Source organism: Struthio camelus, chromosome 27 (genome assembly GCF_040807025.1).
Source record: "Struthio camelus isolate bStrCam1 chromosome 27, bStrCam1.hap1, whole genome shotgun sequence".
NCBI lineage: Eukaryota > Metazoa > Chordata > Aves > Struthioniformes > Struthionidae > Struthio > Struthio camelus.
The window spans coordinates 5,653,432-5,680,869 of record NC_090968.1 but is presented as its reverse complement, the minus strand read 5'-3'; the positions used below and the strand labels follow the sequence as shown (position 1 = coordinate 5,680,869).

Genomic DNA, 27,438 nt, shown 5'->3' with positions numbered 1-27,438 from the left:
CTGTGTCAGGCCTGGTTCTGGTCTCCATGTACCGGGAGGAGAGGAGCCAGCCACTAAAATCGCCATGACAATAAAGCTTAGTATTTCATTTATAATTCAGAGGCAGCTGGAAAGTGGTTTTATTTAAAAAAAAAAAATTAAAAACCTAGCTGAGACAGTAGAAATTTATGCCACTGTACTTGCTGAGCGAGGCGGCAGTGTGACCTTCAGACAGACACGCTGCACCCAGCCCGGCGGAGATGCTCGCGGCTCCCTCGCGGCCCCTCGGCGGCCCCCGCTCCCATCGCGGGGCGAAGACCGGGCCGAGCCCCGCCACAAACCCGCTCGCGCAGCCGGAGGCCCAGGCGGGGGGTCGCGTGGGGGGAGAGCAGGGCTCGGGGTCCGAGCGCGGCCGCGACGCTGGCCATGCTCAGCTGTCGCACAGCAGCGCAGCTGTGAAGAAACCTGCAAGCAGGAAGTCTTTGCCGTGAGAGAGCTGAGGGTATTGCACGACTGGTGCGGGCTGACAGCGGGGCCGTGCATCGTCAGGCAGCCCTGGCGATGTGTGCCAGGCATCACCAGGGCTGCACATCGCCAGGGCTGTGCATCGCCAGGCAGCCCTCGCAGCGTGCACCGTGCATCGCCAGGGCTGTGCATCGCCAGGCAGCCCTCGCAGTGTGCACCGTGCATCGCCAGGGCTGTGCATCGCCAGGCAGCCCTCGCAGCGTGCACCGTGCATCGCCAGGGCTGTGCATCGCCAGGGCTGTGCATCGCCAGGCAGCCCTCGCAGCGTGCACCGTGCATCGCCAGGGCTGCGCATCGCCAGGCAGCCCTCGCAGCGTGCACCGTGCATCGCCAGGGCTGCGCATCACTAGACAGCCCTCGCAGCGTGCACCGTGCATCGCCAGGGCTGTGCATCGCCAGGCAGCCCTCGCAGCGTGCACCGTGCATCGCCAGGGCTGCGCATCACTAGACAGCCCTCGCAGCGTGCACCGTGCATCGCCAGGGCTGCGCATCACTAGACAGCCCTCGCAGCGTGCACCGTGCATCGCCAGGGCTGTGCATCGCCAGGCAGCCCTCGCAGCGTGCACCATGCATCGCCAGGGCTGCGCATCGCCAGGGCTGCGCATCACTAGACAGCCCTCGCAGCGTGCACCGTGCATCGCCAGGGCTGTGCATCGCCAGGCAGCCCTCGCAGCGTGCACCGTGCATCGCCAGGGCTGCGCATCACTAGACAGCCCTCGCAGCGTGCACCGTGCATCGCCAGGGCTGTGCATCGCCAGGCAGCCCTCGCAGCGTGCACCGTGCATCGCCAGGGCTGCGCATCACTAGACAGCCCTCGCAGCGTGCACCGTGCATCGCCAGGGCTGCGCATCACTAGACAGCCCTCGCAGCGTGCACCGTGCATCGCCAGGGCTGTGCATCGCCAGGCAGCCCTCGTAGCGCGCACCGTGCATCGCCAGGGCTGCGCATCACTAGACAGCCCTCGCAGCGTGCGTCGTGCATCGTCAGGGCCGTGGAGCGCCAGCGCCGTGCATCACCAGCCGGCCCTCGCAGCGCAGGACTGGCCGGGTGGCAAACAGAAAGCAGAGAAAATCAGCGGGTATCAGCGAAGGAGGAAGGGTGCTGAGCGAGGAACGTGGCCAGGGAGCGCAGAGGGGCGCCGGTGCCCGGCGGCTGCGGGGTGCGAGGCCGGGGGGGGCCGCAGCCGCCGCGCCGGCCGGTGCCGCGGGCTGACAGTGCCCTCCAGCGGCGCGGCCCGGCCCCGCTCCGGCTCCGGCTCCGGCTCCCCGCGGCCCATCCCGCCCTGCACACGCAGCCCGAGGCCGCGCCGGCAGAGCGCCCGGGCCGCCCCGTTCTGCAGTCATGGGTGAGATGAGCTGGGCGGCCTCAGCTGCTGCCGGGGCCCCGCGCGGCGTGGGGAGAGCACAGCCTCTTCCTCCCCCCCCGTCGCCGCCACCTCTCTCTCACTGCAGGTTCCTCTTCTTGACAAACTTGAGGGCCACGTTGTCATACTCGCTGTCCCCAAGCCACTCTTCACCCTGCACCGCGAAGGGCTGCTTGACCGGGACGGGTCTCTTGGGCACGGAGTAGTCGTCCCGCTGCGGGTTGTAGGGGTACTCGTGTCCCGAGGGGTCCTCCGGGGCCGCCTGCAGCCGCCAGGCCTCCCCCTTCACCTCCTCGGGCTCGTCGTACACGGTGTGGGCGGACAGCCCCTCGGGCTCGTCGTAGATGTGCTCCGGCTTGGCGGCGAGGGGCAGCGGGGGCTGCCTGCCTTTCCGCCCGCCCGCCGCCCTGACGCTGTCGTAGAGCGGGGCCGGCGGCTCCTGGGCGCCGCCGAGGAAGCCCCCGAACTTGCCGCCCGCGAGCGACTTGGCGATGGTGTCGAAGGGGACGGCGTACTCGGACTCCGCCGCCTCTTTGGCCGGCGGCTCCGGCTTCCTGCCCTTCTCCAGGGCCTTGGCCCCGGCCGGGGGGTTGGCCCGGCGCAGGGAGTCGCAGGGCTCGGCGTAGGGGCACTCGGCGCCGTGCGCGGGCAGGAAGGCGCCCTTGGGCTCGCCGGCCGCGGGGCAGCCGCTGGGCGACTTGCCTTTGGTGGCTTTCCCGTCCCGGGCGGGCTCCAGCGAGGGGCACTTGGTGGCCTCGGCCGAGCCCCGCTCCTCGTGCTCCAGCGTCCAGCTGGGCGCCTTGACGTGGCCCGGCGGCCGGCAGGCGTCGTCCGCGGGGCCGCCCCGCCGCGGCTCCTCGGCCCCCCGGCCCCGCTGCACGGCGATGGCCGACTCGATGACCTGGAAGATCTCGTTGCCTCGCCGCGTCTCAAACTCGAAGTTGCCTTCGCCGGACGCGCACCGTCGGCCGGCCTCGAAGGAGAAGGTCACCTGGCGAAGGATGGGGTCAGGTCGCCCGCGCTGCACCCCTGCCACCCCACCCGGCCCCGCTTCGCCCTCCCCGGCGTCCCCCCTACCTTATCGCGGCCGAAGCGCCGCAGGAACTTGTAGGGCCAGCTGTAGAGCACCTCCAGCGTCTGGAAATCCCGCAGCTCCAGGGCCTCCTCCTCGGCCCGCAGGAGGAACCGGCCCCAGAGGTGGCAGCGCTCCGAGGACTCGGTGGCCCTCACCGTCACCTCAAACTCCTTCTCCAAGACGACTGGGTGCGAAGGAGGGGGCACGCGTCAGCGCCGGCCCGCAGGGACGCGGGCAGCAGTCCCCGGGCGCGCGGCAGGAGAGGGGTGCCCCGCAGGGCCAGCTGGGCGCAGGGCCGTGCACGGCAGCACCGTGGCGTGCCAGGCAGCTCAAAGGTGGCTTGGGGGGACATCGGCCCTGGGGTTGCTCCAAACCCCGCCATGCAGCCAGGGTGCACAGGCCTGTGTGTGAGGGTGCACACGCGTGCGCTGAGGGTGCCCACGCCTGCGCTGAGGGTGCACTTGCCTGCGCTGAGGGTGCCCACGCCTGCGCTGAGGGTGCACTTGCCTGCGCTGAGGGTGCCCACGCCTGCATGTGAGGGTGCACATGCCTGCGCTGAGGGTGCACCCGCCTGCACTGAGGGTGCACCCGCCTGCATGCGAGGGTGCACCCGCCTGCATGCGAGGGTGCACCCGCCTGTGCTGAGGGTGCACTCGCCTGCGCTGAGGGTGCACATGCCTGCACTGAGGGTGCACTCGCCTGCGCTGAGGGTGCACTCGCCTGCGCTGAGGGTGCACATGCCTGCACTGAGGGTGCACCCGCCTGCACTGAGGGTGCACCCGCCTGCGCTGAGGGTGCACCCGCCTGTGCTGAGGGTGCACACGCCAGCACTGAGGGTGCACTCGCCTGCACGCGAGGGTGCACACGCCGGCGCTGGGGGTGCCCTCCAGCCACCTCCCCACGTGTGCAGGCGAGAGCGGCGTGGCCCAGCATGGACCCAGGCTTTAGCCGAGAGCTGCAGCAGCTCCCGCGCCGGGCTCCCGCGACTCGCCAGCTCGCTGTGGCGTCCCCGGAGGGCTGGCGACCTCGCCACCCCCCTCTCCCCGATGTGCCATCCACCCTCACGTCCTTTTTGCTGGGATCATCGTGTGCCCCAGCCCCGAGCCAGCCCCGAGCCCACCCCCCGGGCGATGCCGTGGTGCAATGGGGACCGTGACCCCCCCGGCGCTGCCCGGGCGGGGGGTGGCGGGGAAAGCAGTATCCGGCCGATAAGGGCTCAAAGGCGCTGGCCGCTCAGGAGTGGCCAGTTATCGCAACCAAGCTCTGCCCTGGCAAACCGCAGCGCAGGAAGAGCGCAAAGCAGCTATTTCTGAGACGGGCTTTCCATTGCGCCGCCTGCGAGTCGCTGTTGTGGTGGCCGTTTGCACAGGCAGGACGAGCCTGGCGGCGCTCGCGCTCGCGACGGGGGGGCAAGCAGAGCCCGGGCGCGCGATGCCCGGGGCACGACGTAAGGGCAGCCGGTTGGGAGCAGCGTGCCTCGGGGACGCGGCGGGGGGGCCTGGCCCGGGGGGGGGCTGCTGCTTCCTCGCTCCTCTGCCCTGTCCACCCGTGCCGCCGTCCAGCCAGCCGCCTCCGAAGCCCAGTCTCGCCCGGTCGCTGCACCGCGAGTCTAGCGCTGGGCGCAGCGCCGCCCGGCGGGGTACAGAGCCCCCCAGCTGCCCCGGCCCGCCGCGCTGCCCACCTTTGCCCCTGGAGCTGTAGAGGGAGTTCTCCTCCATGGAAAACTCGCCGTCCTTGGATTTCGGCGCGGCTTGTTGGCCATCCTTCCCCGCCGCCGCCTGCTCCTCCCAAGGAAAGAGCGGCGGCTGAGCCGCGGCGGCTGAGCCCGCGCGGCCCCGCTCACCCCCTGCCGCCTCGCCCCTCCGCCGCAGCCTCCCCGGCCCGCCTGGCGCCCCGGCTCACGGGAAAGGCCAGCTCGCAGAGCCTCCCGATCCAGCCGGCCGCCTCGGCCCCCTCGGCCGCCAGGAGGTAGCACTTGTCGGTGGTCTCCAGCAGGAAGGCGACGGTGTCCTTGGGGCCGCCGGCGTCGCCGGGCGCCTCCGCCACGTGCACGCAGTCGCTCAGCTTGACGATCCTCCTGCCGCTCTCGCTGCGCCGCGGCTTGTCGGCGGCGGGCGGCGCGGCGCCCTCGAACAGCTCCAGGCGGGCCGTGGAGCAGGAGCTTTCCCGGTACAAAATGCCCCAGAACTTCTTCCATTTCTGCCAGAGGGGAAGGAAGGGGATGGATCGGGAGCCCCCCTCGCCCGCCCGCCGGCGTTCGCCAGCTCCGCTTTTGCCTCCCCGGTGGAGCACCCCCGCCCCGCGCCGAACAGCAACGCGCACGCAGCTCCCCGGCCTGCCCGGCGCTGCGGGGCGCCCGGAGCCGCCCACCGCAGGGAGCAAGGACCCGTCCTGCGCCCCCCGCACCCCGCGCGCGGTGCCCTTGCAGAGCGAGACGCGTCCCGGCTGGCCGGGCGGCCGCCGGAGACGCCCAGGAAGCTCCTTCCCCTTCTTGCACAAGAGCGGCGGCCGCCGGCAGCCCTCGCTGCGCCCGGCTCTCACCGGCCGGCGGGGGCGGCGCAGGGGCTCGCGCCCCGGCCTCGGCTCGGCACCCCGCTGCGCCGCGGGCTGGAGCCTTTCGCCGCGCCGGGCGCATCCGGCGCCTCCGAGGCCCCAGCTCCTTCCCAGCGGCCCGGCGGGCGGGCGGCGAGCAGGAGGCTTCGCGCCGCCAAGGCTCCCGGCAGCGGCCGAGCCGGCGGCGATCGCCCGGCTCCTCCGGAGGCGCCCGCTGCCACGCGAAACCCGCCGTGCACCCAGCGCCCCCCGCGCGGGAAACGCCGGGCTCTGCCCCCAGCGCCCTCGTGCCCTCACCGGCCCTTTGCAAGACACCGAGGTCGGGGCGCGCAGGCAGCGGGGCGAGGGCCGGCCCCGGCCGTGCACGGAGCTGCGGCGGCCCCGGGCTCGTCCTTACCTTGCCGAAGGTCTGCTGCAGCTGCAGGTAGAGCGCGCCCTGCTTCACCGCCGCCTCGTCCATCTTGCAGCCGCGGGCATCCTCCGGCGCCCCCGCCGCTGCCCTGGCGCCCTCCTCGCCTCTCGGCCCCGCTCCTATTTTTTTTTTTTTCCTCTCTCTCGTTTCCTACACGCGTACGGGTTGCGCTCGAGCTTCCTGTATGTGCGATGTTACCAAAAAGGGCAGCCGCGGGCGCTGCTCGGAGGCGAGCGCGTGCGCGCACGTGCGGCGTGCCGGCCCGTCCCCGGGGGCCGCGGCGGGGCTGCGCTGGCCCGCACACGTGCGTGCGTGCGCCCGCTGCCGTTGCCGGTCCGCTGCTTTTCGCCCACCCGCACGGTGCAGGAGGGGCACCATCGTGGGCAAACCCTGTCCGTGCCTCAGTTTCCCTATCTGGGAAACGGGGCTGGAGGTGCCCCCGCTGGCGGCCAGCAGGGCCGTTGGGGAGCGGCGGCGAGGCCCTGCGCCCTCCCGCGGGCAGTCCGGATGCCTTGGAGGGCCGGGGCCGTGCGGGAGACCCAGGCCGCCCGCCACCCGGAAACGCGTTATTTATACCTCCGCTGCAGAGAGGACGGAAAGTGTTACGGGTCCCGCAGGAAGCAGATTTACCAGCTCATCGTTTTCTCTCCCGCGGCGCCAGCATCCCCCCCGCTCCTCCGGGGCAGCGGGGCGACCTGTGCATGGGGATGTCTGGAGCCGGAGGCCTTCCTCCTCCTCCTCCTCCTGCCCAGGCTTTGCATGCCTCTGGCAGCCCCCCAAGCCCCCTCCCCAAAGGCTGCCCCCCGTTAGGGAAGGGGTCGGCTAGTGGGGCTCGACCCCCTCGTCGCGGCGCGCCGCGGCTCTGCCCCGGCTCCCTTTCAAGTCCCCGCCGGCCCCGCACGGAGGGTATTCAGGCGGGGCGAGAGCCGCAGAGCTCTTGGAGGGAAGAAAGGCGGCGGGCCGGGGGGCTGCCCGCTCTCCGGACACCTTCCCCCGAAGAAAAGGCTCGGGAAGGGCGCGAGGCAGGCGGTGGCGGGGGCCGGCACTGCCGCCTTTCATGCCAGGAGCGCGTCTCCGAGCTCGGCTAATCAAAGCCTGCCGCCCCGGCACCGCCGCGGCTTCCCCGGCGGAGCCCGCGCGCCGGCGGCCTGCGGCCTCGGCCACCGCTGGGCTGTCGCTCGGCCCCGGGGCAGCGCCAGGACGGCGACGGGGACGGGGCAGCAGGACAGGCTGCGCCAGCTGCTTCGTGGGTCGGGCATGGAGATTCGGGGCAACATGCCAGCAGGACACACGGCCCTCGGGGCGGCAGGACACACGGCCCTCGGGGCAGCAGGACACACGGCCCTCGGGGCGGCAGGACACACGGCCCTCGGGGCAGCAGGACACACGGCCCTCGGTGCCAGCAGGACACACGGCCCTCGGGGCGCAGGACACATGGCCCTCGGGGCAGCAGGACACACGGCCCTCGGGGCGGCAGGACACACGGCCCTCGGGGCAGCAGGACACACGGCCCTCGGTGCCAGCAGGACACACGGCCCTCGGTGCGGCAGGACACACGGCCCTCGGGGCGCAGGACACATGGCCCTCGGTGCGGCAGGACACACGGCCCTCGGGGCAGCAGGACACATGGCCCTCGGTGCAGCAGGACACACGGCCCTCGGTGCCAGCAGGACACACGGCCCTCGGGGCGCAGGACACACGGCCCTCGGTGCCAGCAGGACACACGGCCCTCGGTGCCAGCAGGACACACGGCCCTCGGGGCGGCAGGACACACGGCCCTCGGGGCGGCAGGACACACGGCCCTCGGGGCGCAGGACACACGGCCCTCGGTGCCAGCAGGACACACGGCCCTCGGGGCAGCAGGACACACGGCCCTCGGTGCCAGCAGGACACACGGTCCTCGGTGCCAGCAGGACACACGGCCCTCGGGGCGCAGGACACACGGCCCTCGGGGCGGCAGGACACACGGCCCTCGGGGCAGCAGGACACACGGCCCTCGGGGCGCAGGACACACGGCCCTCGGTGCCAGCAGGACACACGGCCCTCGGTGCCAGCAGGACACACGGCCCTCGGGGCGGCAGGACACACGGCCCTCGGGGCGGCAGGACACACGGCCCTCGGGGCGCAGGACACACGGCCCTCGGTGCCAGCAGGACACACGGCCCTCGGGGCAGCAGGACACACGGCCCTCGGTGCCAGCAGGACACACGGTCCTCGGTGCAGCAGGACACACGGCCCTCGGGGCGCAGGACACACGGCCCTCGGGGCGGCAGGACACACGGCCCTCGGGGCAGCAGGACACACGGCCCTCGGGGCAGCAGGACACACGGCCCTCGGGGCGGCAGGACACACGGCCCTCGGGGCGCAGGACACATGGCCCTCGGGGCAGCAGGACACACGGCCCTCGGGGCGGCAGGACACACGGCCCTCGGGGCAGCAGGACACACGGCCCTCGGTGCCAGCAGGACACACGGCCCTCGGGGCGGCAGGACACACGGCCCTCGGGGCAGCAGGACACACGGCCCTCGGTGCCAGCAGGACACACGGCCCTCGGGGCAGCAGGACACACGGCCCTCGGTGCCAGCAGGACACACGGCCCTCGGGGCGGCAGGACACACGGCCCTCGGTGCCAGCAGGACACACGGCCCTCGGGGCAGCAGGACACACGGCCCTCGGGGTGCAGGACACACGGCCCTCGGTGCCAGCAGGACACACGGCCCTCGGGGCGGCAGGACACACGGCCCTCGGGGCAGCAGGACACACGGCCCTCGGTGCCAGCAGGACACACGGCCCTCGGGGCAGCAGGACACACGGCCCTCGGGGCGCAGGACACACGGCCCTCGGGGCGCAGGACACACGGCCCTCGGTGCCAGCAGGACACACGGCCCTCGGGGCAGCAGGACACACGGCCCTCGGTGCAGCAGGACACACGGCCCTCGGGGTGCAGGACACACGGCCCTCGGGGCAGCAGGACACACGGCCCTCGGGGTGCAGGACACACGGCCCTCGGGGCGCAGGACACACGGCCCTCGGTGCAGCAGGACACACGGCCCTCAGTGGGCAGGACACACGGCCCTCGGTGCAGCAGGACACACGGCCCTTGGTGGGCAGGACACACGGCCCTCGGGGCAGCAGGACACACGGCCCTCGGGGCAGCAGGACACACGGCCCTCGGTGGGCAGGACACACGGCCCTCGGGGCAGCAGGACACACGGCCCTCGGTGCGGCAGGACACACGGCCCTCGGTGCCAGCAGGACACACGGCCCTCGGGGCAGCAGGACACACGGCCCTCGGGGCGGCAGGACACACGGCCCTCGGTGGGCAGGACACACGGCCCTCGGTGCAGCAGGACACACGGCCCTCGGGGCAGCAGGACACACGGCCCTCGGTGCGGCAGGACACATGGCCCTCGGTGCCAGCAGGACACACGGCCCTCGGGGCAGCAGGACACACGGCCCTCGGTGCGGCAGGACACACGGCCCTCGGTGCCAGCAGGACACACGGCCCTCGGTGCAGCAGGACACACGGCCCTCGGGGCAGCAGGACACACGGCCCTCGGTGCGGCAGGACACACGGCCCTCGGGGCAGCAGGACACACGGCCCTCGGGGCGCAGGACACACGGCCCTCGGTGGGCAGGACACACGGCCCTCGGGGTGCAGGACACACGGCCCTCGGTGCCAGCAGGACACACGGCCCTCGGGGCGCAGGACACACGGCCCTCGGTGCGGCAGGACACACGGCCCTCGGGGCGCAGGACACACGGCCCTCGGGGCAGCAGGACACACGGCCCTCGGTGGGCAGGACACACGGCCCTCGGGGCAGCAGGACACACGGCCCTCGGTGCGGCAGGACACACGGCCCTCGGTGCCAGCAGGACACACGGCCCTCGGTGCAGCAGGACACACGGCCCTCGGGGCGGCAGGACACACGGCCCTCGGGGCAGCAGGACACACGGCCCTCGGTGCCAGCAGGACACACGGCCCTCGGTGCAGCAGGACACACGGCCCTCGGGGTGCAGGACACACGGCCCTCGGTGGGCAGGACACACGGCCCTCGGGGCGGCAGGACACACGGCCCTCGGTGTCAGCAGGACACACGGCCCTCGGTGCCAGCAGGACACACGGCCCTCGGGGCAGCAGGACACACGGCCCTCGGTGCAGCAGGACACACGGCCCTCGGTGCCAGCAGGACACACGGCCCTCGGGGCGGCAGGACACACGGCCCTCGGGGCGCAGGACACACGGCCCTCGGGGCGGCAGGACACACGGCCCTCGGTGCCAGCAGGACACACGGCCCTCGGTGGGCAGGACACACGGCCCTCGGTGCCAGCAGGACACACGGCCCTCGGTGGGCAGGACACACGGCCCTCGGGGTGCAGGACACACGGCCCTCGGGGCGGCAGGACACACGGCCCTCGGTGGGCAGGACACACGGCCCTCGGGGCAGCAGGACACACGGCCCTCGGTGCGGCAGGACACACGGCCCTCGGGGCAGCAGGACACACGGCCCTCGGTGCGGCAGGACACACGGCCCTCGGTGGGCAGGACACACGGCCCTCGGGGCGGCAGGACACACGGCCCTCGGGGCAGCCGGACACACGGCCCTCGGTGCGGCAGGACACACGGCCCTCGGGGCAGCAGGACACACGGCCCTCGGTGGGCAGGACACACGGCCCTCGGGGCAGCAGGACACACGGCCCTCGGTGCGGCAGGACACACGGCCCTCGGTGCAGCAGGACACACGGCCCTCGGGGCAGCAGGACACACGGCCCTCGGTGCGGCAGGACACACGGCCCTCGGGGCAGCAGGACACACGGCCCTCGGTGCCAGCAGGACACACGGCCCTCGGTGCAGCAGGACACACGGCCCTCGGGGTGCAGGACACACGGCCCTCGGGGCGGCAGGACACACGGCCCTCGGGGCAGCAGGACACACGGCCCTCGGTGCGGCAGGACACACGGCCCTCGGGGCGGCAGGACACACGGCCCTCGGTGCGGCAGGACACACGGCCCTCGGTGCCAGCAGGACACACGGCCCTCGGGGCAGCAGGACACACGGCCCTCGGGGTGCAGGACACACGGCCCTCGGGGCAGCAGGACACATGGCCCTCGGGGCGGCAGGACACACGGCCCTCGGTGGGCAGGACACACGGCCCTCGGGGTGCAGGACACACGGCCCTCGGGGCGGCAGGACACACGGCCCTCGGTGCCAGCAGGACACACGGCCCTCGGTGCGGCAGGACACACGGCCCTCGGGGCGCAGGACACACGGCCCTCGGGGCGGCAGGACACACGGCCCTCGGGGCGCAGGACACACGGCCCTCGGGGCGGCAGGACACACGGCCCTCGGGGCGCAGGACACACGGCCCTCGGTGGGCAGGACACACGGCCCTCGGCGGGCGCAGGGCTTTCAGGGCCCGCGGGCACCTCGAGCCCGCAGCCTCAAGCCACGAGAGGGCACCAACGTTTGCTGCATCCTCCGTGCAGGCCTTGAGCGAAGGGAAAAATGAAGAGGGCGAAGCGTGGCCGGATGCAGACGCCCCGTGGGTGCCGTGGCTGCCTCGCTGCCAAGGCGGCTCCCGGGCGCTCGGGTGGCCCGGGCAGGAGCGGGCTGGGGCCTGGGGGCACTGGTGCCAGGGGTGCAGGGGGCTATGGGACCTGCGGCTACTGGGGACACTAGGGGCACTGGTGCCAGGGGCATCAGGGGTACTGGGGGCACTGGGTTTGGGGGTATGGGGGGCACTGGTGCTGGAGGCTGGGGGAAGTGGTGCCAGGGAGACTGGGGGCACTGAGGGTATTGGTGCCGGGGGCATGGGGGGCACTGGTGCAGGGGGCACTGGGGGCACTTAGGGCACTGGTGCCAGGGGCATGGGGGGCACTGGTGCACGGGGCACTGGGGGCAGTGAGAGCACTGGTGCACAGGGCACTGGGGGCACTGGGGGCACTGGTGCCGAGGTCTGGGGGAGCACTGGTGCATGGGACACTGGGGGCACAGGGACACTGGTGCTGATGGCACTTGGGGCAGTCAAGGCAGTGGGGGCACTGGTGCGAAGGTCTGGAGGAGCACTGGTGCAGGGGGCAGTGGGGGCACAGGGACACTGGTGCTGGGGGCACTGATGCTGGGGGCACTGGGGGCACTGGTGCAGGGGGCAGTGGGGGCAGTGGGGGCACTGGTGCCGAGGTCTGGGGGAGCACTGGTGCAGGGGGCACTAGGGGCACAGAGACACTGGTGCTGGGGGCACTGATGCTGGGGTATTGGGGGCGCTGGTGCAGGGGGCACTGGGGGCAGTGGCGCCGGGGATACTGGCGGCACTGGCGGCACGGGCGCAGCGCGGCGCCTTTAAGAGCCATGTCAACAAAGCGCGGCCCCTCCCTCCCCCCTGCGCCGCCGGCGTCGCTGACGTCACCCTACGCCGCGGCGGGCGCGGAGCTATTCTCGACGCGGGTTGCGGGGCGGGGGCCGCTGCGGGCTGAGGCGGCGGGGCGGGGCGGGCCGGGGCGAGTTGCGCCGAGTGCGCGAGTGCGCGGGGGGCGAGGGAGGAGGCGCAGGCGCAGAGAGCGGCGGGGCCCAGCGCGCCTGCGCGCGGGCGGGCGGCGGCGAGGGGGGGGGGGCGGAGGAGGAGGAGGAGAAGGGGGGGGGGCGGGCGCGTGCCGGGGCCGGCGGAGGCGGAGGGAGAGGAGCATGAATGGAGCAAAATGGCGGATCATGTGCAGGTGAGGGGGGGGGCCGCGCCGCGCCGCCGGGACGGGGGGCGGCGGGCGGCGGCGGCGGCCGGCCGGCCGGGCTCCCTCCTCGGCCCCGCGCCTCGGCGGCGGCCCGCCGCGCCGCTGGAGGCGGCCGGGAAGGCGGGGGAAGGCCCGGCCGGGCTTGGGGGTGGCAGCGGGCCCGGAGGCCCCGCGGCCGGCGGGGCGGGGAGGGTTGCGCCGCGCCGCGCCGCCTCCGCCGGGCTGCGAGGGGAAACCGGGCGGCCTCGGCGCTGCCCCCGGCAGCGGGGCCCGCGGCTGCGCGGGGTGGAGACGGGGGCTCGGCCTGGGCCTCGGCCGCGGCTCTGGGCGCTGGCATGGCGGCGGCCCGCCGGCGGGAGCCGTTAACGGTCGCCGGGGGGCCGTTAACGGTCGCGGGCCGCGGCCTGGTCGGCCGGCGGCTGCCCGGGGCCGAGCCGCGCGTCCGCGCCGCCGAGCGGGGAAGGGCCGGGGCGCCGCGGTGGCGGCCGGCGGCGCGTTCCCGGCTCTGAGATGGCACTGGGCCGGCGGGGGTGCCGGCAGCCCGGCCGCGGCCGAGAGCGAGGGTGCTGCCTGGGGTCAGTGTTTACCAACACAGCAACGCTTGCGTCTTACGGCTCTTTGCGTGGAGTTTTCTAGCAGCGCCCAGCGTAAACCTTTTTGGGAAGGGATGCTCGCCGAACAACCCCCCGTAAGTAAGCAGACTGCTCTATTCTTGAGAATACCGCAGGCTCTTAAAACCATCACTTTCCAGCCTCCCTCCCCGCCGTTGCCCAGCTCGGCCCGTGCGGCCAATTTCTCTCGCGGTAGCTTTGGGTTTGCATCCTGGGTTTGGGTTTGCACCCACGCTTGTTTTTCCACCGGTGAATGAGACTCTTTTTTTTTTTTTTTTTGTTTAGATAAACTGTTTTTAGTGGCATTAAAAACAGAACTCCGTGTGGATAACCCTGTTGATCTTGCATACATAAACTGAGAGCTAAATCAAAGATGACCATGCCTTTAAGCAAGTCAGGCGTCCATGGTATTATGAAGAGCATCGTGAAGAGTAGTGCTGTCACTGACAGAAAAAGTAAAAATAGATACCATTGAGGAAATTGTGGGGTTTTTTGCATAATATTTTAGTAGAACTTGCACAGAATTTGCATGGTGTCCAAAAGACTGGCTAAATTGTAATGACCCTGATAGTTATATATTATCCTTGCAACTTTTAGATAAATATATTCTTCCTATGATACCCTTGTGAACCACAAGGGTGAGCAGTTTATTAACTCAGAATAGAGCTGTGCGACTCTCAGGTTGTCTGGCATGGTTGCTAGCAAATGTCTCTTGGGTAATCTCTGGGGAGAAGAGGAACTACTGTATTATTAAACAGTTCACAAACTAAATTTACTGAAGAAACTCTGTATTTATTTGCCATTCATTTGCCATTAGTGGAACTCTACCTTAAAAACTTAGTTGGTGACCCTGCAGTTTGGCACCGAAGTCTGGAGAAACTGCTGCTTGCGTTGCTTTAAAATTGTGCTTCATAGCATGCTTTTCTTTGTCAAATATTGAATTGAGCAAATGGAAGTTTGAGCCGTAAGAACAGGGTTGCAATTGCTATGTTCAACTTCATTAGTTAAAGTTTAACGTCCGAGGCTGGGAAGATGTTCCCCTCAAAGGAAAGCATATTTGCAAATACTGTTAAGACACCTGCAGCTTGGTGCAGGTCCTGTAGAGCACAAATACAGCTGACAAAACTCTTACTTATTGCAACTAGATGGGGCTTTTTGCTTTTCATTGTCTCTTTCTTCTCTGAATTCCAGACGAAGGCATTAAGTAGTAGCCAAGGTTCATTTCAAAACTGAATCTGTTTTTTGTGGCTGGAGGAAGTAGTGGTTTATATTGATAAAACTCAATTTTTGGTTAGAGGTCTTCTAGTAGCCTGAAATTCCAGTCTTTTGGACATTGTTTGAGCTAAGTTGTACGGATTCCCCTGTCAAACATAATATTTATTTAACAGGAAGGATACTGGATTATCCAGTATCGTGGGAAGATGTTGACTATCAGTTTGAATAATTGAGAGAATTGTTTTTGTGGAATATGCTATGGGAGTTGGTTCTATTTTAATGGGAACAGGGATATACAAATAAATACTGGCTGTCAAAACCTGTACAATGTCTAGAAGGTTAGTAAAATCTTGCTGTTGCTTCATGAAAGTTTTCATTTATTTATTATGTGTTAATAGTGTAACTTCGTGGAGTTACAAAGAATTACAACTGGTATACTGATACTTGATGAGGCCCAAAAATATTATTTATAAAAAGTATCTGTACTGAAGTTATTCCCTTTACAGTATGGGGCACTAGTAAGAACAGAGATGAACTTTTGAGACCATATTGACAGAGAATATCATGTTCATGGGTCTTTAAAAATAAGAGATGATAGAAATTGTGAGAGAGCCCACGAGTTTTGTTAGCAATTTCATGTAGTGAAAGCTATGATGCTTTCATATTGAGCAGCTCTTCAAGGGAGGACTGTTCAGGATATAGAAACAAAGGATGCAGTGATAATGATACAGGAGCAGAGTGAATCAGATGATTTTGTATGGCTGGAAAGAGGTCCTGCAATCTTAAAGGGAACTGCTGTACCAATTTTTTCACTTCTCAAAAAACTCATGGCATTCTTTTGAATTAATATTTTTTGCCTGCTTTGAGTCTACTGAGCATCAAACTAACCTTGTTCACAATAAAGAAAGTAGCAAGGATGTCATTATAATTAGCTTTGTGGGCAAAGAATGAGTCCCCTTACTTCCATTTCCCCCTTTTTTTTTCCCCCTCTCTCTTGGAGATGTATTTATGTCATCTTTGGGGTCCCCTCTCCCCTTACCTTCCCCTTTCCTTACCCCTGAGGTATTTTCCATGTTGTATCCCATTTTAAGGCAACAGTTACTGAGTGAGAATATTCCTCTGGGAGAATGTCTATTGTAGGATGATGATTAATTCTGTGACTTTGTGTACTGAATATTTCATTCATCTTGATTTTTAAGAAATCATTGCACCAACTAAAAATTGTTGTCACTTCTAAATGACTTTATTATTATTACCTGTTCTCAGTGACCTGAATCTAAGTTGAAATGAAAGAATGTTATGTCCATGAGATGTAACAAGACAGATACTGACGTAGGTATTTTTAATAAGAAAAGAAGGAATCTTGCCCCTAAAAAGGAAACTGAGTGACTAGCATCCCTTTTCTTGGTTCTGCATCGTCTGGCGTTAGGTTCAGGCCTGGGCGTTTCAAGTGCAAGAGGTGAGCACAAAGTTTTCTATCTTTTTAACTGTTAAATGAACTGACAGCTCTGTGTTCCAAGCTGGAAAATTTCATGTTTTTTCATTTGCGTGTTTCAGTGGATTCGGGTGTTCAGCTGGGGCCTTGAAATGCGCTGGGTAGGATGCAAACAAAAGTTAATTCTTTCATCTCAAAACCATTGCGTGGGAAACTTGGTAGAAAACCTTGTTTGGATTCAGTGTATGTTTTCAATGAACAGGAGCATGGGTTTACGGAGGAGACATGTGAGACTGAAAACCAAGGGATGGTAGTTTTCTCATTGACCCTGTGGAATGTAAGGCAAGAAACCCAGGTTACGAAGCTGGAATGTGTCTGATCTATATGCACGCATGTATATAGTGTATGTTCGTATATACTTATACGTAAAATATACTTTTAATATATATATAAACCTATACCTATATTTAATTTATATAAATGTGTGTTTAAACACATGTCCTGTGTTGGGATGGGTACTTCCATGTCACTTCCATCTTGTGTGTTGGTATTTTACAGAAATTGGTTGCATCATATATGAATGTAACAGCGAAGGACATCAGGATTTTCTTGCCAGTGTCAATGGCTCCTTGTGAAATTATTAAGTACTGTTTTTATGGGGGGGAGAAAGAGGAGCTTGTTTTGTTTTAAGACTATTTCATAGGGGCAGTTCCCTCTCCATCCCTAATAGGACCTGATTTTTTTTTTTTCCTTGTGCTCTTTCTGTATTCTAAAGGACGTTGTTTTGGCTCAAACACAAAATCTAATTTGTCTCTAGAAATCTATAATATTCAACTTGCTCCAGCTGAAACCCTGGAGACTGGATGCATGTTTCCCATTTGATATTTCTGTAACTTTGCGCTTGCTTGGTAAGAGAATCACGATTTAGCCTACTGCCCAACTACGAATTGCTTAGAATACTTTTTCGTTTGTTTTAGTTCAACCTTTTTCCTTCAGTTTGTCATTGGACTCACTGAAAGCTCTTACTAAGGACTTGGACTTATCTCAGAATAGCCCCAGGGAGTATTCAGGAACTGAGGAGGGGGAAGCACTGGTTCAACTAAAAATAGATGGCAGCATTTCTTTTGCAAATTAGGCTTTTTTTAAAACTTTTTTTTAACTATGCTAACTGTCTGGGTGCTCAGCAACAGGGTTGCAGAAAAACTTAGTGATAGGTGTTCAGAGTTGGGCTTCTGCTAAAATCTAGAAGTATATAGTTGCAGAAGCTTAGGATCTCTGCAATCATACTCTGAAATAAAACAAGGTGAATGTTCCTTTTCTGCTCAGGGGGCTCCCAGCACCAGCAGTTTATTCATTGTCTCTGTTCTGTCTCCTAGTCTACATCTGGATTATACTTGGAATAATCCTAGGTAGCAGGTAAGGTGCACTGTCCAACAGAGAGCTACTCGCAGCAGCCCTGGCTCACTGTATCTTACCTTTAGATGACTTTAGATGTTTTGAAGCAGTCTGTATGGGACAGGAGAACGTGTTGGCTTCTTTTGTGTTTTTTTCACACTCATTAGCTGCCTGCTGAGAGATGGACTCTGGGTGAAATCCTAGCCTCATTGAAGTCTGTGGGAGATCTTGTCATTGAATTCAGTAAGCTGGAGTCTCACGGTCTGTTTTTAGGTAACTGTACCTTCTATAATACTTCATCTGAAGATCTCAGAACTTTTGTAATATGGAGCAAGCTTTGGCTTACCCATTTGGCATAAGCTGGATCCATGTTACGACGATAAAAGAAAGGCAGAGAGAAGTGAAATGGCCAGGTCATGCAGTGAGCAGCAGGGCTGCAAATGTGGTTTTAGAAGTCTGGACTCCTTTCCCTGTTTTAGTGACTGAGCTATGTTCCCTCTGATAGCCAACGCTAAAACAATTAAGGAGATCTTGCTCATTTTAAGAGAACACTGAATACTCTGTAGCTCAGGAACTTTATTACTGTTCAGAATGTCTCATTGTCCATAGTTTTGGACGATGCACTTGTGATTTGATGAGTCTATAGGGCTCAGGCTTACTAAAGCAGAGTTCAAGGAGTTACATTTTTACAACTTGAAATTCCCATCAAAGATGCAATTTTCTATCTTCGTGCTTCTAAGGTTTTTTTTTTTTTTTTTGTAAGAGTAACCAGAGTAATCTGTGATGCTGGTGCATCTTAGACCTTTTGTGTAGTAGCAGTGCTTGTAAAATCTGATCCCTGTGAAGGTCTCTGTGCCTCTTCAACTTTGATTTGCAAGAGGAATGTTGTTATTCCTTTGCTCATCTAACTTTGGCACAGTTGACTTTCTCTTGATAGTGGGTTTGAAGCCTTGGAAAAGACTACCTCAGAAATGTTTTGGTGCTGATCTAAATCTGATTTGTGCAACTTCTTGGAAATAAGGGAGTGAAACGAGTCAGTTGAATAAAATACTAAATATATCCAGAAAACATGACTGTGTACTGCAGACATGGAGTGTCTTCCCTTTACTTATGGCTAGTCATACAAAATGCATCTGTATATTAAAATGATCAGGTGTTGCTTACAGTCTTAGTATCTCTAATATCCTTAAGTCGGAGCCCACTGATCGGACAATTAACATGCAGCAGTTACTTCCTGGCTTACTTTGAGTTCTTCCTGTTCTTGATTGTGCAGCAAATATAGCACTTAGAACGTAGTAGAGAGAACAATTTTAATGACATGCTTCTTTCCCATTCAGGGTCAGACTAGGATATCAGGATCTGTCTTTCATTCACTGAATTACTAGTTAGTGTTTTTGACTGCATTTGGTGTAACCTTAGGTGTATGGAATTGATAATGATGATGGTATCTTGTCGATTGTTTTTAGTATGTGTTATTTCTAACAAAATAATAACAGGTACGGTTGAAGGTTGATAAACACTCACAAAGTATCTCTACAGAAGTCAAGGCAGAAGCTTGACACTTTGCCTTTATTTCTCATAAAGGACAAAATGTGGAATATTTTCCATGGTTCCTAATAACTACAATGTCATGGTTTACCAGTGGGAAGCTTGTTGCCCTGATGTGGTCAGACTATAAATTATCAGCTTTACCCTCGAGTACTTAACATCTTATTTGTGGCATACTTAGAAAATTGGGCAGGGTGAGATCTCTGTTGTAAAAGTCTTTTGAGAGGCTAATGTGTTTTGGAAAGGGTAGCGTTCTGCACTAGCTCTTTAGATATGTTGCGGAAGATGTTCCTATCCTTTGTTCTGTGCAGCGGGTATTGAACGGGGGCATCAGGAACGTATCCCCATCTGTTACGTTTCTCATCTCTCTCCCCTCACCTCTTGCTCTGCCCTGGAAATCAGAGGTGATTCTACAGGCTGACAAATGGGTTGCACTTGAGAAAAATAACATTCTGCAGTCAATTAGCTGAGTGCTGTGAATAAGAGATATTTTTTTTAGCAGTTCTTTGATGCTTTAAATATTCTCAGGTGCAGTTTGCCAAAGACTGCACTGTCTAACGTGTACTCTTGTTTATAGCTTGTCTGGGCTGTATCTTCAGCAGCCATAGCCATGCTGCAGTTGGGCTCAGAGTAGAGAGACATGCCAGGACATCCATGTATGCCACTTGGCATATCACGCTGCAGTATCTGGAATGGGAACACTAGTTAAACATTATATTGCATGCTCCCAGAACAATCTGGCTGCAGTGTTTCAGAGACCTGGAAACTCACCTGGTGTGAGTCTTGAATGTAAATCAAATCCCTGCATGTGATAGCAAAAAGTTATGTTTTAGCACTAGAATGTTAAAATGTTTTTCTAAACTCCCTCCTTTCCCGGTTAAGGTTGTTCAGACTGCATACATAGTGTGAAATCACTTATTCTTCCTGCTTATAGCATTTTTGTAGTTAAAAGTGTAATTGTGAATTTCTAGCTGACTCTTAAATTACAGTTCTTTTAACAGAATAAGTATTTGTGTATAATTTATTAATAACACAAGAACATCAAACCAGAAAGTATTTACAGGAATAGGACAGGCAAATTGTGTACTGACCTGCCACTCAGTTGAGTACATTGGTAGTTTGAATAGTATCTTAATTTGATTTCTGGTAATGGGGAACTTGTGGTTAATGGCTCAATTCTGTAAAAGGAGTTTTGGGGATTTTTTTTTTTTTTTTTCCAAATGGGAGTGGGGATGCTCTGAAGATTTCTTTCCCGCTTTGGCAGGTCAGAAAAAATCTATAGTGCGTATGTATCTGTGTAACCAGATAGCAGGAAAATGATAGTGAGGTTGGGAGCAATTGCTTTCTCTTCTGTTCTTTGTTTTTTCTCATGTCTAATTGACACAGCACATCCATACCTTATTTTTTCTAAGTCTGTAAAAGTTATGCTTTTCCTTAAAGGTTTTTTGTGATAAAACTCTTCCTGCCTTCTCTCCTTTTTTCTTTATCCTCTTTTCTTTCAACCTTGGTACTTTGAGAGACCTGAGTATGACGTGTCTTATGAGGAGGGAGGAGGAGGGATCTCGATCTCTCCGAAAAGGCCAGAGACCAGTAGCGCTAACTGGTCTAGGCATTCAGTGACTTAGGGCAGGGATAGAATGAAATGAGATTCATGGCTTCCAGTCTCATTTGGAAGCCTTAGTCCAGTTACTTCTTGCATTTCTTGCTTGTACGTTTCTCCACGTGTATTTTAACATCTTTTAAGATTGAGTAATAGTCTGGGATTTTGTTGACTGATCACGATTACTCTTGCCGTTTTCCTTATGCTTATGACACACAAAAGTGCTAGGTAACTTAGTATGTTGGCGCTGTTATGACCATTGGGCAGTCATGTGTCTCCTTTTTTTAACTGAATAATACAAGGGGCCTGGACTGTCTGGCGCTAGTAATTGAGTTTTTCCCTGTAATTGTAGGAACTAAAATAACATGGTTCTAGGAATATTAAATTGATGTAAAAGGCACAAAGCTTTTGAAGTATTGCACGGGTGTTTCTGTGCTGCACGTTAATATGATATCTCTGTTTATAAATGAAATGGGTGCTGGCCTTGTAACTGAGCATTAGAGGACAGGCTTTAACCTGCTATCATCTGGGGTTGTTGGTAGCTCTGGAGTCATGTCTCTCGAGATGGGAGAATGGATAAGGAAGTTCCTTCTAACTTGAGCTGAATTTAATGGGGCTAATGAGCCGGATCCACAAAAGCACCTGATCTAGAAATGTGAACCCCTTAATGCTTCTCTCAGCTTCAGTCAAATGTCTTTGTAATCTCTGAAGTAAAGAACCATGCTATTGCAATAGAAAGAACAGTAAAATTTTTCTGTTCCAGCTGCCTTTCATAGAAAAGGAAGGAAGATGTACTATTTTCTGCAGCCTATTTAACCCTTTTCACTTCAGTCTCTCTACCAGGCGTCCAACAAATCTGATTGCTGATCAGGTAGAATAATCAGAAAGATTTTTCTTGGTACAGACGTGTATCGTCTGTTTTTTTAATCTTGTAACAGTATTACCAGCAGACTGTTTTTTCTCATGTCCTAAGATCAGTTTATGAAAGGAGTAGCCTCCCATTTTTCTGTTAAATATCTCCACTCAGGCTCATTTTAAAATCTTTTCTGTCCTTTTTATCTATTGTCAGTAAAATGAGCTCTGCATCCATACTCCCTGTGGACTCACAACTCTGGGTTTGCAAAGGATTTATGTCTGTCCTGCAGTGGCATTTTCTAAAAAGCGTGGTTCTTGAACACAGTGTTTACATGGTTTATTCTGTAGCTCATCACTCTTAAGCTAATTGTTCTGTTTCCTGTGTTCCCATTGGACAACTGTGTGTTGGTATCATTTAAGTGTTTTGGTTGATTTTTCCTGTTTGAAAGCTCTATGCCCTTTTATCATTAGTTCAGTATGTTTGTGCACATGGTGATTACAGGAGTTATAGTCCAAGGACATTGTACAGCAAAATACTAATTCTGTTTCTCTTCTAGCACTAGATAGTGTCAGTAGCTGCCTTTAGTTTAACCAGTAAGCTGAAGACAATTTGCAGTCCTTGAATTGCTTTGCTGTTTCTGGATGATGAGTTTGAGCAGTCCTATAGTAGCTTTAGTATTTTGCATGATCTGAGATGCTTCCAGACTTTTCAGGGTATTTGGATTTAGAGGGTTTTTGTTTCCTCCTGAACTGTCATCCTGGCGCTCAGCTTTGTGGTTCTGAACTGACATGCTGCACGTATGGGGCCGTCCTGTCGGTGTACAGGGCTCGGTTTTGAGTCGTTCGGGTTTTTTTGGTAGTAGGTTTCCATTTGTGTTTACTGCTTGCAGTGCCTTGATGTATGATTTTGATTGTTGCACCTGAAGGTGGCTTTTTTTGCAAAGCTAGAGCCCTGAAAGTTAAGTCTCTTAACTGTGTTAGTATAGAAGAAAATGCAGTCCAGCAATCCAAAAGCCTGTTTTGCTTCACTGCAACTAGCTTGCCCAGTAATGTGATTGCCTTGGTTTTTCTCCTTAAGCTCTGGTATCTGCCATGAAATTCCTTTTCTTTCATTCCATTCTGTGCCTTAAATGTGGTGGGAGCAGGTAATATTGAAGACTGTTGTTTTTTTTCTTCCTTTGTAGCCAAATGCAAAGCAAGCAGAGGGACTGTGACTTCAAAAGCAGTCTTTTAGTTCGTTTGGATTATTTTGTAAATGATTTCTTCTTCACAGAGTTCAAAGAATGTTACTCAGTTAAAACTATCAGAAGACTAGAATTTTTCTTGTGTGGTGCTCCGAAGTGGAGCCCCACAGGGGTTATCGATCCATCTGAACAAATGGAAAATAATGCCCCACAACACTTATATCGTACTATTTACAGTCTCCGTTGGGTGAGATAAGCGTTGTTCCATAGCTCCAGCTCGTGCACAGATCACGTGGTGGCAATGCTTTCACTGTCATAGATCCTTGCAGACCCGCACAGGTGAAGAGCTGTGGGGACTGTTGCCAGTTTTCCTATCCTGTCTCCTTTCAAAATAATCACTTGAAGTATCTTAGAAGTGGCTTTCGGTCTAAATACTCAAAATAAGGTTCTGTTTTCTAAAACTGCTTGTACAACTAGATGTGTCAGGGTAGTACTGTTATTCCTAATAATAGAAACAAACATTTCTGTTCCCTGTGGGGAAATGGTGACCTCCGTATTTTAGCAGGATTGTGTGTCCCTATGTTATTGAAATGGGGAACATTGATTTGCATGGCAGGAATATCCTTTCTTTTTATAGTATCTTCTACAGTTGCTATCAACAGGTAGAAGAGATTTTGAGAGGGAGGTTTGTCTCATCCTGATGGTTGCAGCTTTCCCTTCTGCATGTAGTATTGAACACTGTGGTGGTCCTGTGTGCTTGTTGTGCTTGCTCTTTCCTAATTTCCAGGTTGCTGCCCACTAGGATACATCCAGCCTTCACTAAATCAAAAGCCCTCAGATGGACAGGGAATGTTCAGCTCTCAAAAAGGGTGCTTAAAATTCTGTGATTGGTAAAGCAGTATATTAGCTATTACGTATAAATAACAAGGTAAAGAGAAATAAGAGTTGCTCATTCTCCGCTGTTGTAGCAAAGGTGTTGGTGCTGCTGCAGCCTCTTGTTTTTGTTCCAAAAAACGAAGGAGCACATGGTTTCTGCACCTGCTAGGCTCACCGAACTGCTGTTCTTGCTTAGGGCCCTGCTGAGTGTTCCCTAGTGGGAGATAGGCCTTTCTTCAGGTAGAATTCAACAATTCATCCGTTCCTAAATGTAGGCTTGTATTACGACAGCAGGGATATTTTTCATCGCTACTTTTAACAGCATCAATAGGGATCAAAGTAGGGAAAAATTATCTTATGCTTAGCAGACATCTGTTATGGTATAGAGATAGCTTCTTCAAAACAAGATATGATATATTGTTTCAGAAATTAGCTAACTTTTAAAGAAGGCAAGCAAATTGATTTTTTTCAACTTAACCTTTCCTCAAGTAGGTCTGGCAAGTTTCCCATCTCTAAGTTGCAAGAAACAGCTACTACAATTTCATCTGTGTGCATCTTCTGAGCCTGCCCACTTTTTCCTCCACTGATGGCCTGGTCACTAATAACTCCTCTGAAGTTGGGTGTCTTGAGCCGTCTTACCTCTGTTTTGCTTTTCCCATTTGTTCTACAACAAGCTGTATTCTGTCTCTTTTAACTGAATTATGTGTTTAGTTTAATGTCCAATCGTCCAGTGTTCCTAATGTTCGGAGAAGATAATAAATGTAACCATTTTTCTGCGGGAGTCAGGCTTTCAAATTAGCAGCTTTAAAATTGTTCATTATATTAAACTTGGTACTGCACGTTAAGGAAAGCAAAGATTCTGCATGAACGCTTTTTAAATTGAGAAGGGTAACGAAACCACTTGGCCAAATATTATGATGTCGAAAGTATAGCTGTTGGAGCAACTTTAATTATATTTTTAGTGGCATTTTTAGGTTTATAACTAAATATTACCCAGCAAGAACTAAATGTTAAGGCTTCTTTCATGTGAAACTTTTAGCCTAATTGTCTGTGTATAGGAAAAAAAATAATCAATTTCTGCCATTTTCCCCCCATTTTCTGCATATCTAAAGTTGATGCTGTGTCTGTGGCTTCATGAAATAGTAAATTTGCCTTTGGGCGATTACTGCCAAATCAAAGGACACTGCAGCTGCCTGGCACAAAGTGCTGAACACCTGCAAATTCACTCTACAGGTTCAATTTTTTCTTTTTTTCTTTTTTTTTTCCCTTTGGACATTTTTCAGGTGTAACTGTTCAGCATACTTTAGGCTGTTTGTTCTCTACAGTCAATTTAAACACTATATTGTGCCCTGGCTAATTAGACAAGTCCAAAGTGGTTGTGTCTGGTAGTTCAGTATCGAGCAGGTACACTGTGAGTGATTGTGGAAGTGCGATGCAAAGATGTGATGACTTCTTGTTCTATGAATTTTGGAGCTCCTTGTGCCATGGACTGAGATTCGGTCCCACTGGAGAAATAATGAGTGCTGGGGTTGCCCTCTCTTATTTGGATTGGATACTTAAAATGCATGAAAACTGCAACCCCAGAACACAAGCAAGGTGTAAGAAACATTACTTCCAGTTGGCCAGACGGAACTGAAAGCTGGGTTAATTCACATTCCCTTCCTGTGTCTGTTTCATCCTTTTTAAAAAGAGATCCGCTGTATTGTCAAACCTCTCTTTAATTCATGGTTATTGGTATGTGCAGAGTATGAAATATGTTGCACGCAGATTCTGCCAGCATCTGAAAGTCCTGCTGAAGCACAAAAGCAGAGGTTTCTTTAGGGTATTTTAACCCTCCATCTATTCTCAGTGTTGCTGGCCTCCAAGGTATAATTAGCTTCAATTTCACTTAAAATGTATCCTGTATTAGAAAGCCAAGCATAAGATTGTCTTCCCTCTTAGCAAATTGCTTAAAAAAAAAAATCACGGTTCTTAAAAGAAGAATAGAGCTAAGTCTTGATAAAATTATGCAGTAGTATTTATTTGCCTTCAACTAGAATACTGAAAAGTTACTGCTGTAAGTCAACATTTTACCACCCACTAAGGTTCTCACACTGCTGTTCTTTGAAGCAGAAACAGTCTTTGTTTTGGTGTACTATATGATGTTATATGTTGTCAGTACTAGATTATGGGACGTGTTAGCAAATGTTAGGTTGAAGTACATTGCTTTTGCAGTCAGTACCAGATAGGTAGCTTTTGTGGATTCCTGGGAGGCTTATCCCAGGAATGCTAGCACATCTTTCTAATCAGAGAGCTCAACTTTGTGGCAGGAAAATTCAGAGTATAGCAGTTCCATGCTTGGTGCATAACGATGATACTTCAACACGTGGTTGGTCTCCAAATCTGGGGATTGGTTCCTAATCCTCTTGGCTGACCCAGAGAAACCCTTTGTTGTTTTGTGTACCCGGGTTTGTTCGTTACTTTGAAGTGGGTGCGTGGAGTTGCTCTAAAACATTGCACAGTAAAATGGCAGGACTGAATCCTGAAAGAAATTCTGTTCCATCTTAACTTGACATTTGTTATAGAGTAAGAAATTAGACATCTTTATTGATACCCTGAGAGATGCAAGGAGATGCCTGAAAATACTACCGCAATAAATAATTTTGAGATGTGCTGGAAGGGCATAAGCAGGCTTATTTTCTCTGTTATTAGTAGGATAAATGGAAATGGGGCAATTTATTGTTTGGATTCTCTTAACAAATGAGGGTGATGAGCCATGAGACCTTGATTTTTACTGTGTTGTGCACTTATGAAGTGCATCATATTGGTCCTTGGCAGTTAATAGTTGCATCGTTCAGCCTAAAAGCTTTTTTATTTTTGGTTGAAATACCTGACGTTCATCAAGTGACCTGTGAGCCGTTCTCTAAGCCTTAGTCACTTAAAACACCAGGGCTCTTTGACTGCTGTGATGCAAGGTTGGGTTTGCTGAAAACCAGTGCTTCAGAGTCCTGACTGCTTGCTGCATTTTTCCTTTTCCCTGTTTTGCTGAAAAGTAAGCAAGCAATTGAAGAAAACTAATGAATGACTACAGCTTTCAGTAACAGAAGTTGACGTGTGCCAGGCAGTACTGAAACCCAGTGCCAGCGTAGGACTGATGCAAGCCTTCAGGTGCTTCATTAGAGAAGCTTGCACAGCCCCTCCATCTTGTTCATTTTAATGCCATGGGTACGAGGAATGTGCATGTTTATTGGCAGCTGTAGAAATTGATATCCTTTAAACCTAAGGAATTTAAGGCAAAGGAAAAGTATGGGTGACCCCGTATTCCCACTCCTTATTCTTAGGTGCCACATCCTGAAAGTAGTAACATGGTTAACTACATTGTTCTGCTCCGTTGTTCAGAATACTTTCGCGGGGGCATTGATGCTGATGCATCTCATTGCATGCCCTGCAGTTTCCTGGTGCTTACAAAGTCTGACTGTGATTATAACATATGGGGGAACTGGGATATTAAAACGGATGAATGTGTTTATGACAAAAATAACTATATTAAACACATTGCAAAATCTCTGGCTCAGGGAGTCAGTAGCCCTAAGGTAGGAAGAAGGGATGTCTTGGAAACAATATGTATCTGAAGGATTTAGAGCAATCCGCGTCCTTCAGGACAAAACCCACCAGGCATCAGGAAAGTTTGGACTGATCTTGTTAGGCCAGCTACTCCATTTTAGATGTCTAAATCTGTGAGGTTGTTGCTTGCCTCCTTCCCCCAAAGCGATCTGGTCTTGCGCTCATGCTTGCTTTCTGGCTCTGCCATCTTGAGTATGCCAAACACAGCATGCGTTTCCTCAATTTTCTGAAATGGGAACTGTCAGCATGGCTAAGTCAAACTCTCTTGAACTAAACCTGCCTAGAGCTTATTGCAGCCTTTGGATGTAAAGAGTGTTGCTTAAGCAACCGTGTAATATAGGATCAATTCCACAGCCATCCCCTGGGGACTCCTTTTAGGTAGCTGTTATTTTCCTTGTAGTATTTATCATTTTAAAGATGATCACACATTGTTTATCTTCACTGTGGGGAAAACACTGAACAGTGACGAGTTTTATTTTTATC

At 56.0% G+C, this 27,438-nt stretch overlaps 2 protein-coding genes across 8 annotated transcripts in view; one reads left to right on the top strand and one right to left on the bottom strand.

The window, feature by feature from the left end:
• Positions 1-225: 225 nt before the first annotated feature.
• DOK2 (docking protein 2) lies at positions 226-6,499 on the bottom strand. 4 transcript variants are annotated; one of them, XM_068920838.1, is made up of 6 exons: positions 6,484-6,499; positions 5,893-6,087; positions 4,845-5,141; positions 4,624-4,726; positions 2,945-3,126; positions 226-2,858 (listed from the first exon to the last, which is right to left on the bottom strand). In XM_068920838.1, the coding sequence occupies exons 2-6, from the start codon at positions 5,953-5,955 to the stop codon at positions 1,947-1,949; spliced, it is 1,557 nt and encodes a 518-aa protein (XP_068776939.1). In that variant the 5' UTR covers positions 5,956-6,087; positions 6,484-6,499; the 3' UTR covers positions 226-1,946. The 4 variants fall into 4 exon arrangements, with proteins under 4 accessions (XP_068776939.1, XP_068776938.1, XP_068776940.1 ...); XM_068920837.1 differs by lacking the exon at positions 6,484-6,499 and having other exon boundaries at positions 5,893-6,174; XM_068920839.1 differs by lacking the exon at positions 6,484-6,499 and having other exon boundaries at positions 4,624-4,720; positions 5,893-6,172.
• Positions 6,500-12,521: 6,022 nt separating this feature from the next.
• Positions 12,522-27,438, top strand: part of XPO7 (exportin 7) — a 55,808-nt gene continuing 40,891 nt past the window's right edge. For 2 of the 4 annotated variants that reach the window (XM_009677698.2, XM_068920887.1), the window contains exon 1: positions 13,186-13,321. In XM_009677698.2, coding sequence (XP_009675993.1) covers positions 13,301-13,321 — 21 coding nt within the window. In that variant the 5' untranslated portion in view covers positions 13,186-13,300. Of the gene's footprint in view, positions 12,622-13,185; positions 13,322-27,438 lie in introns of those variants that run through there. The other 2 variants (XM_068920888.1, XM_068920890.1) reach the window with 2 other exon arrangements.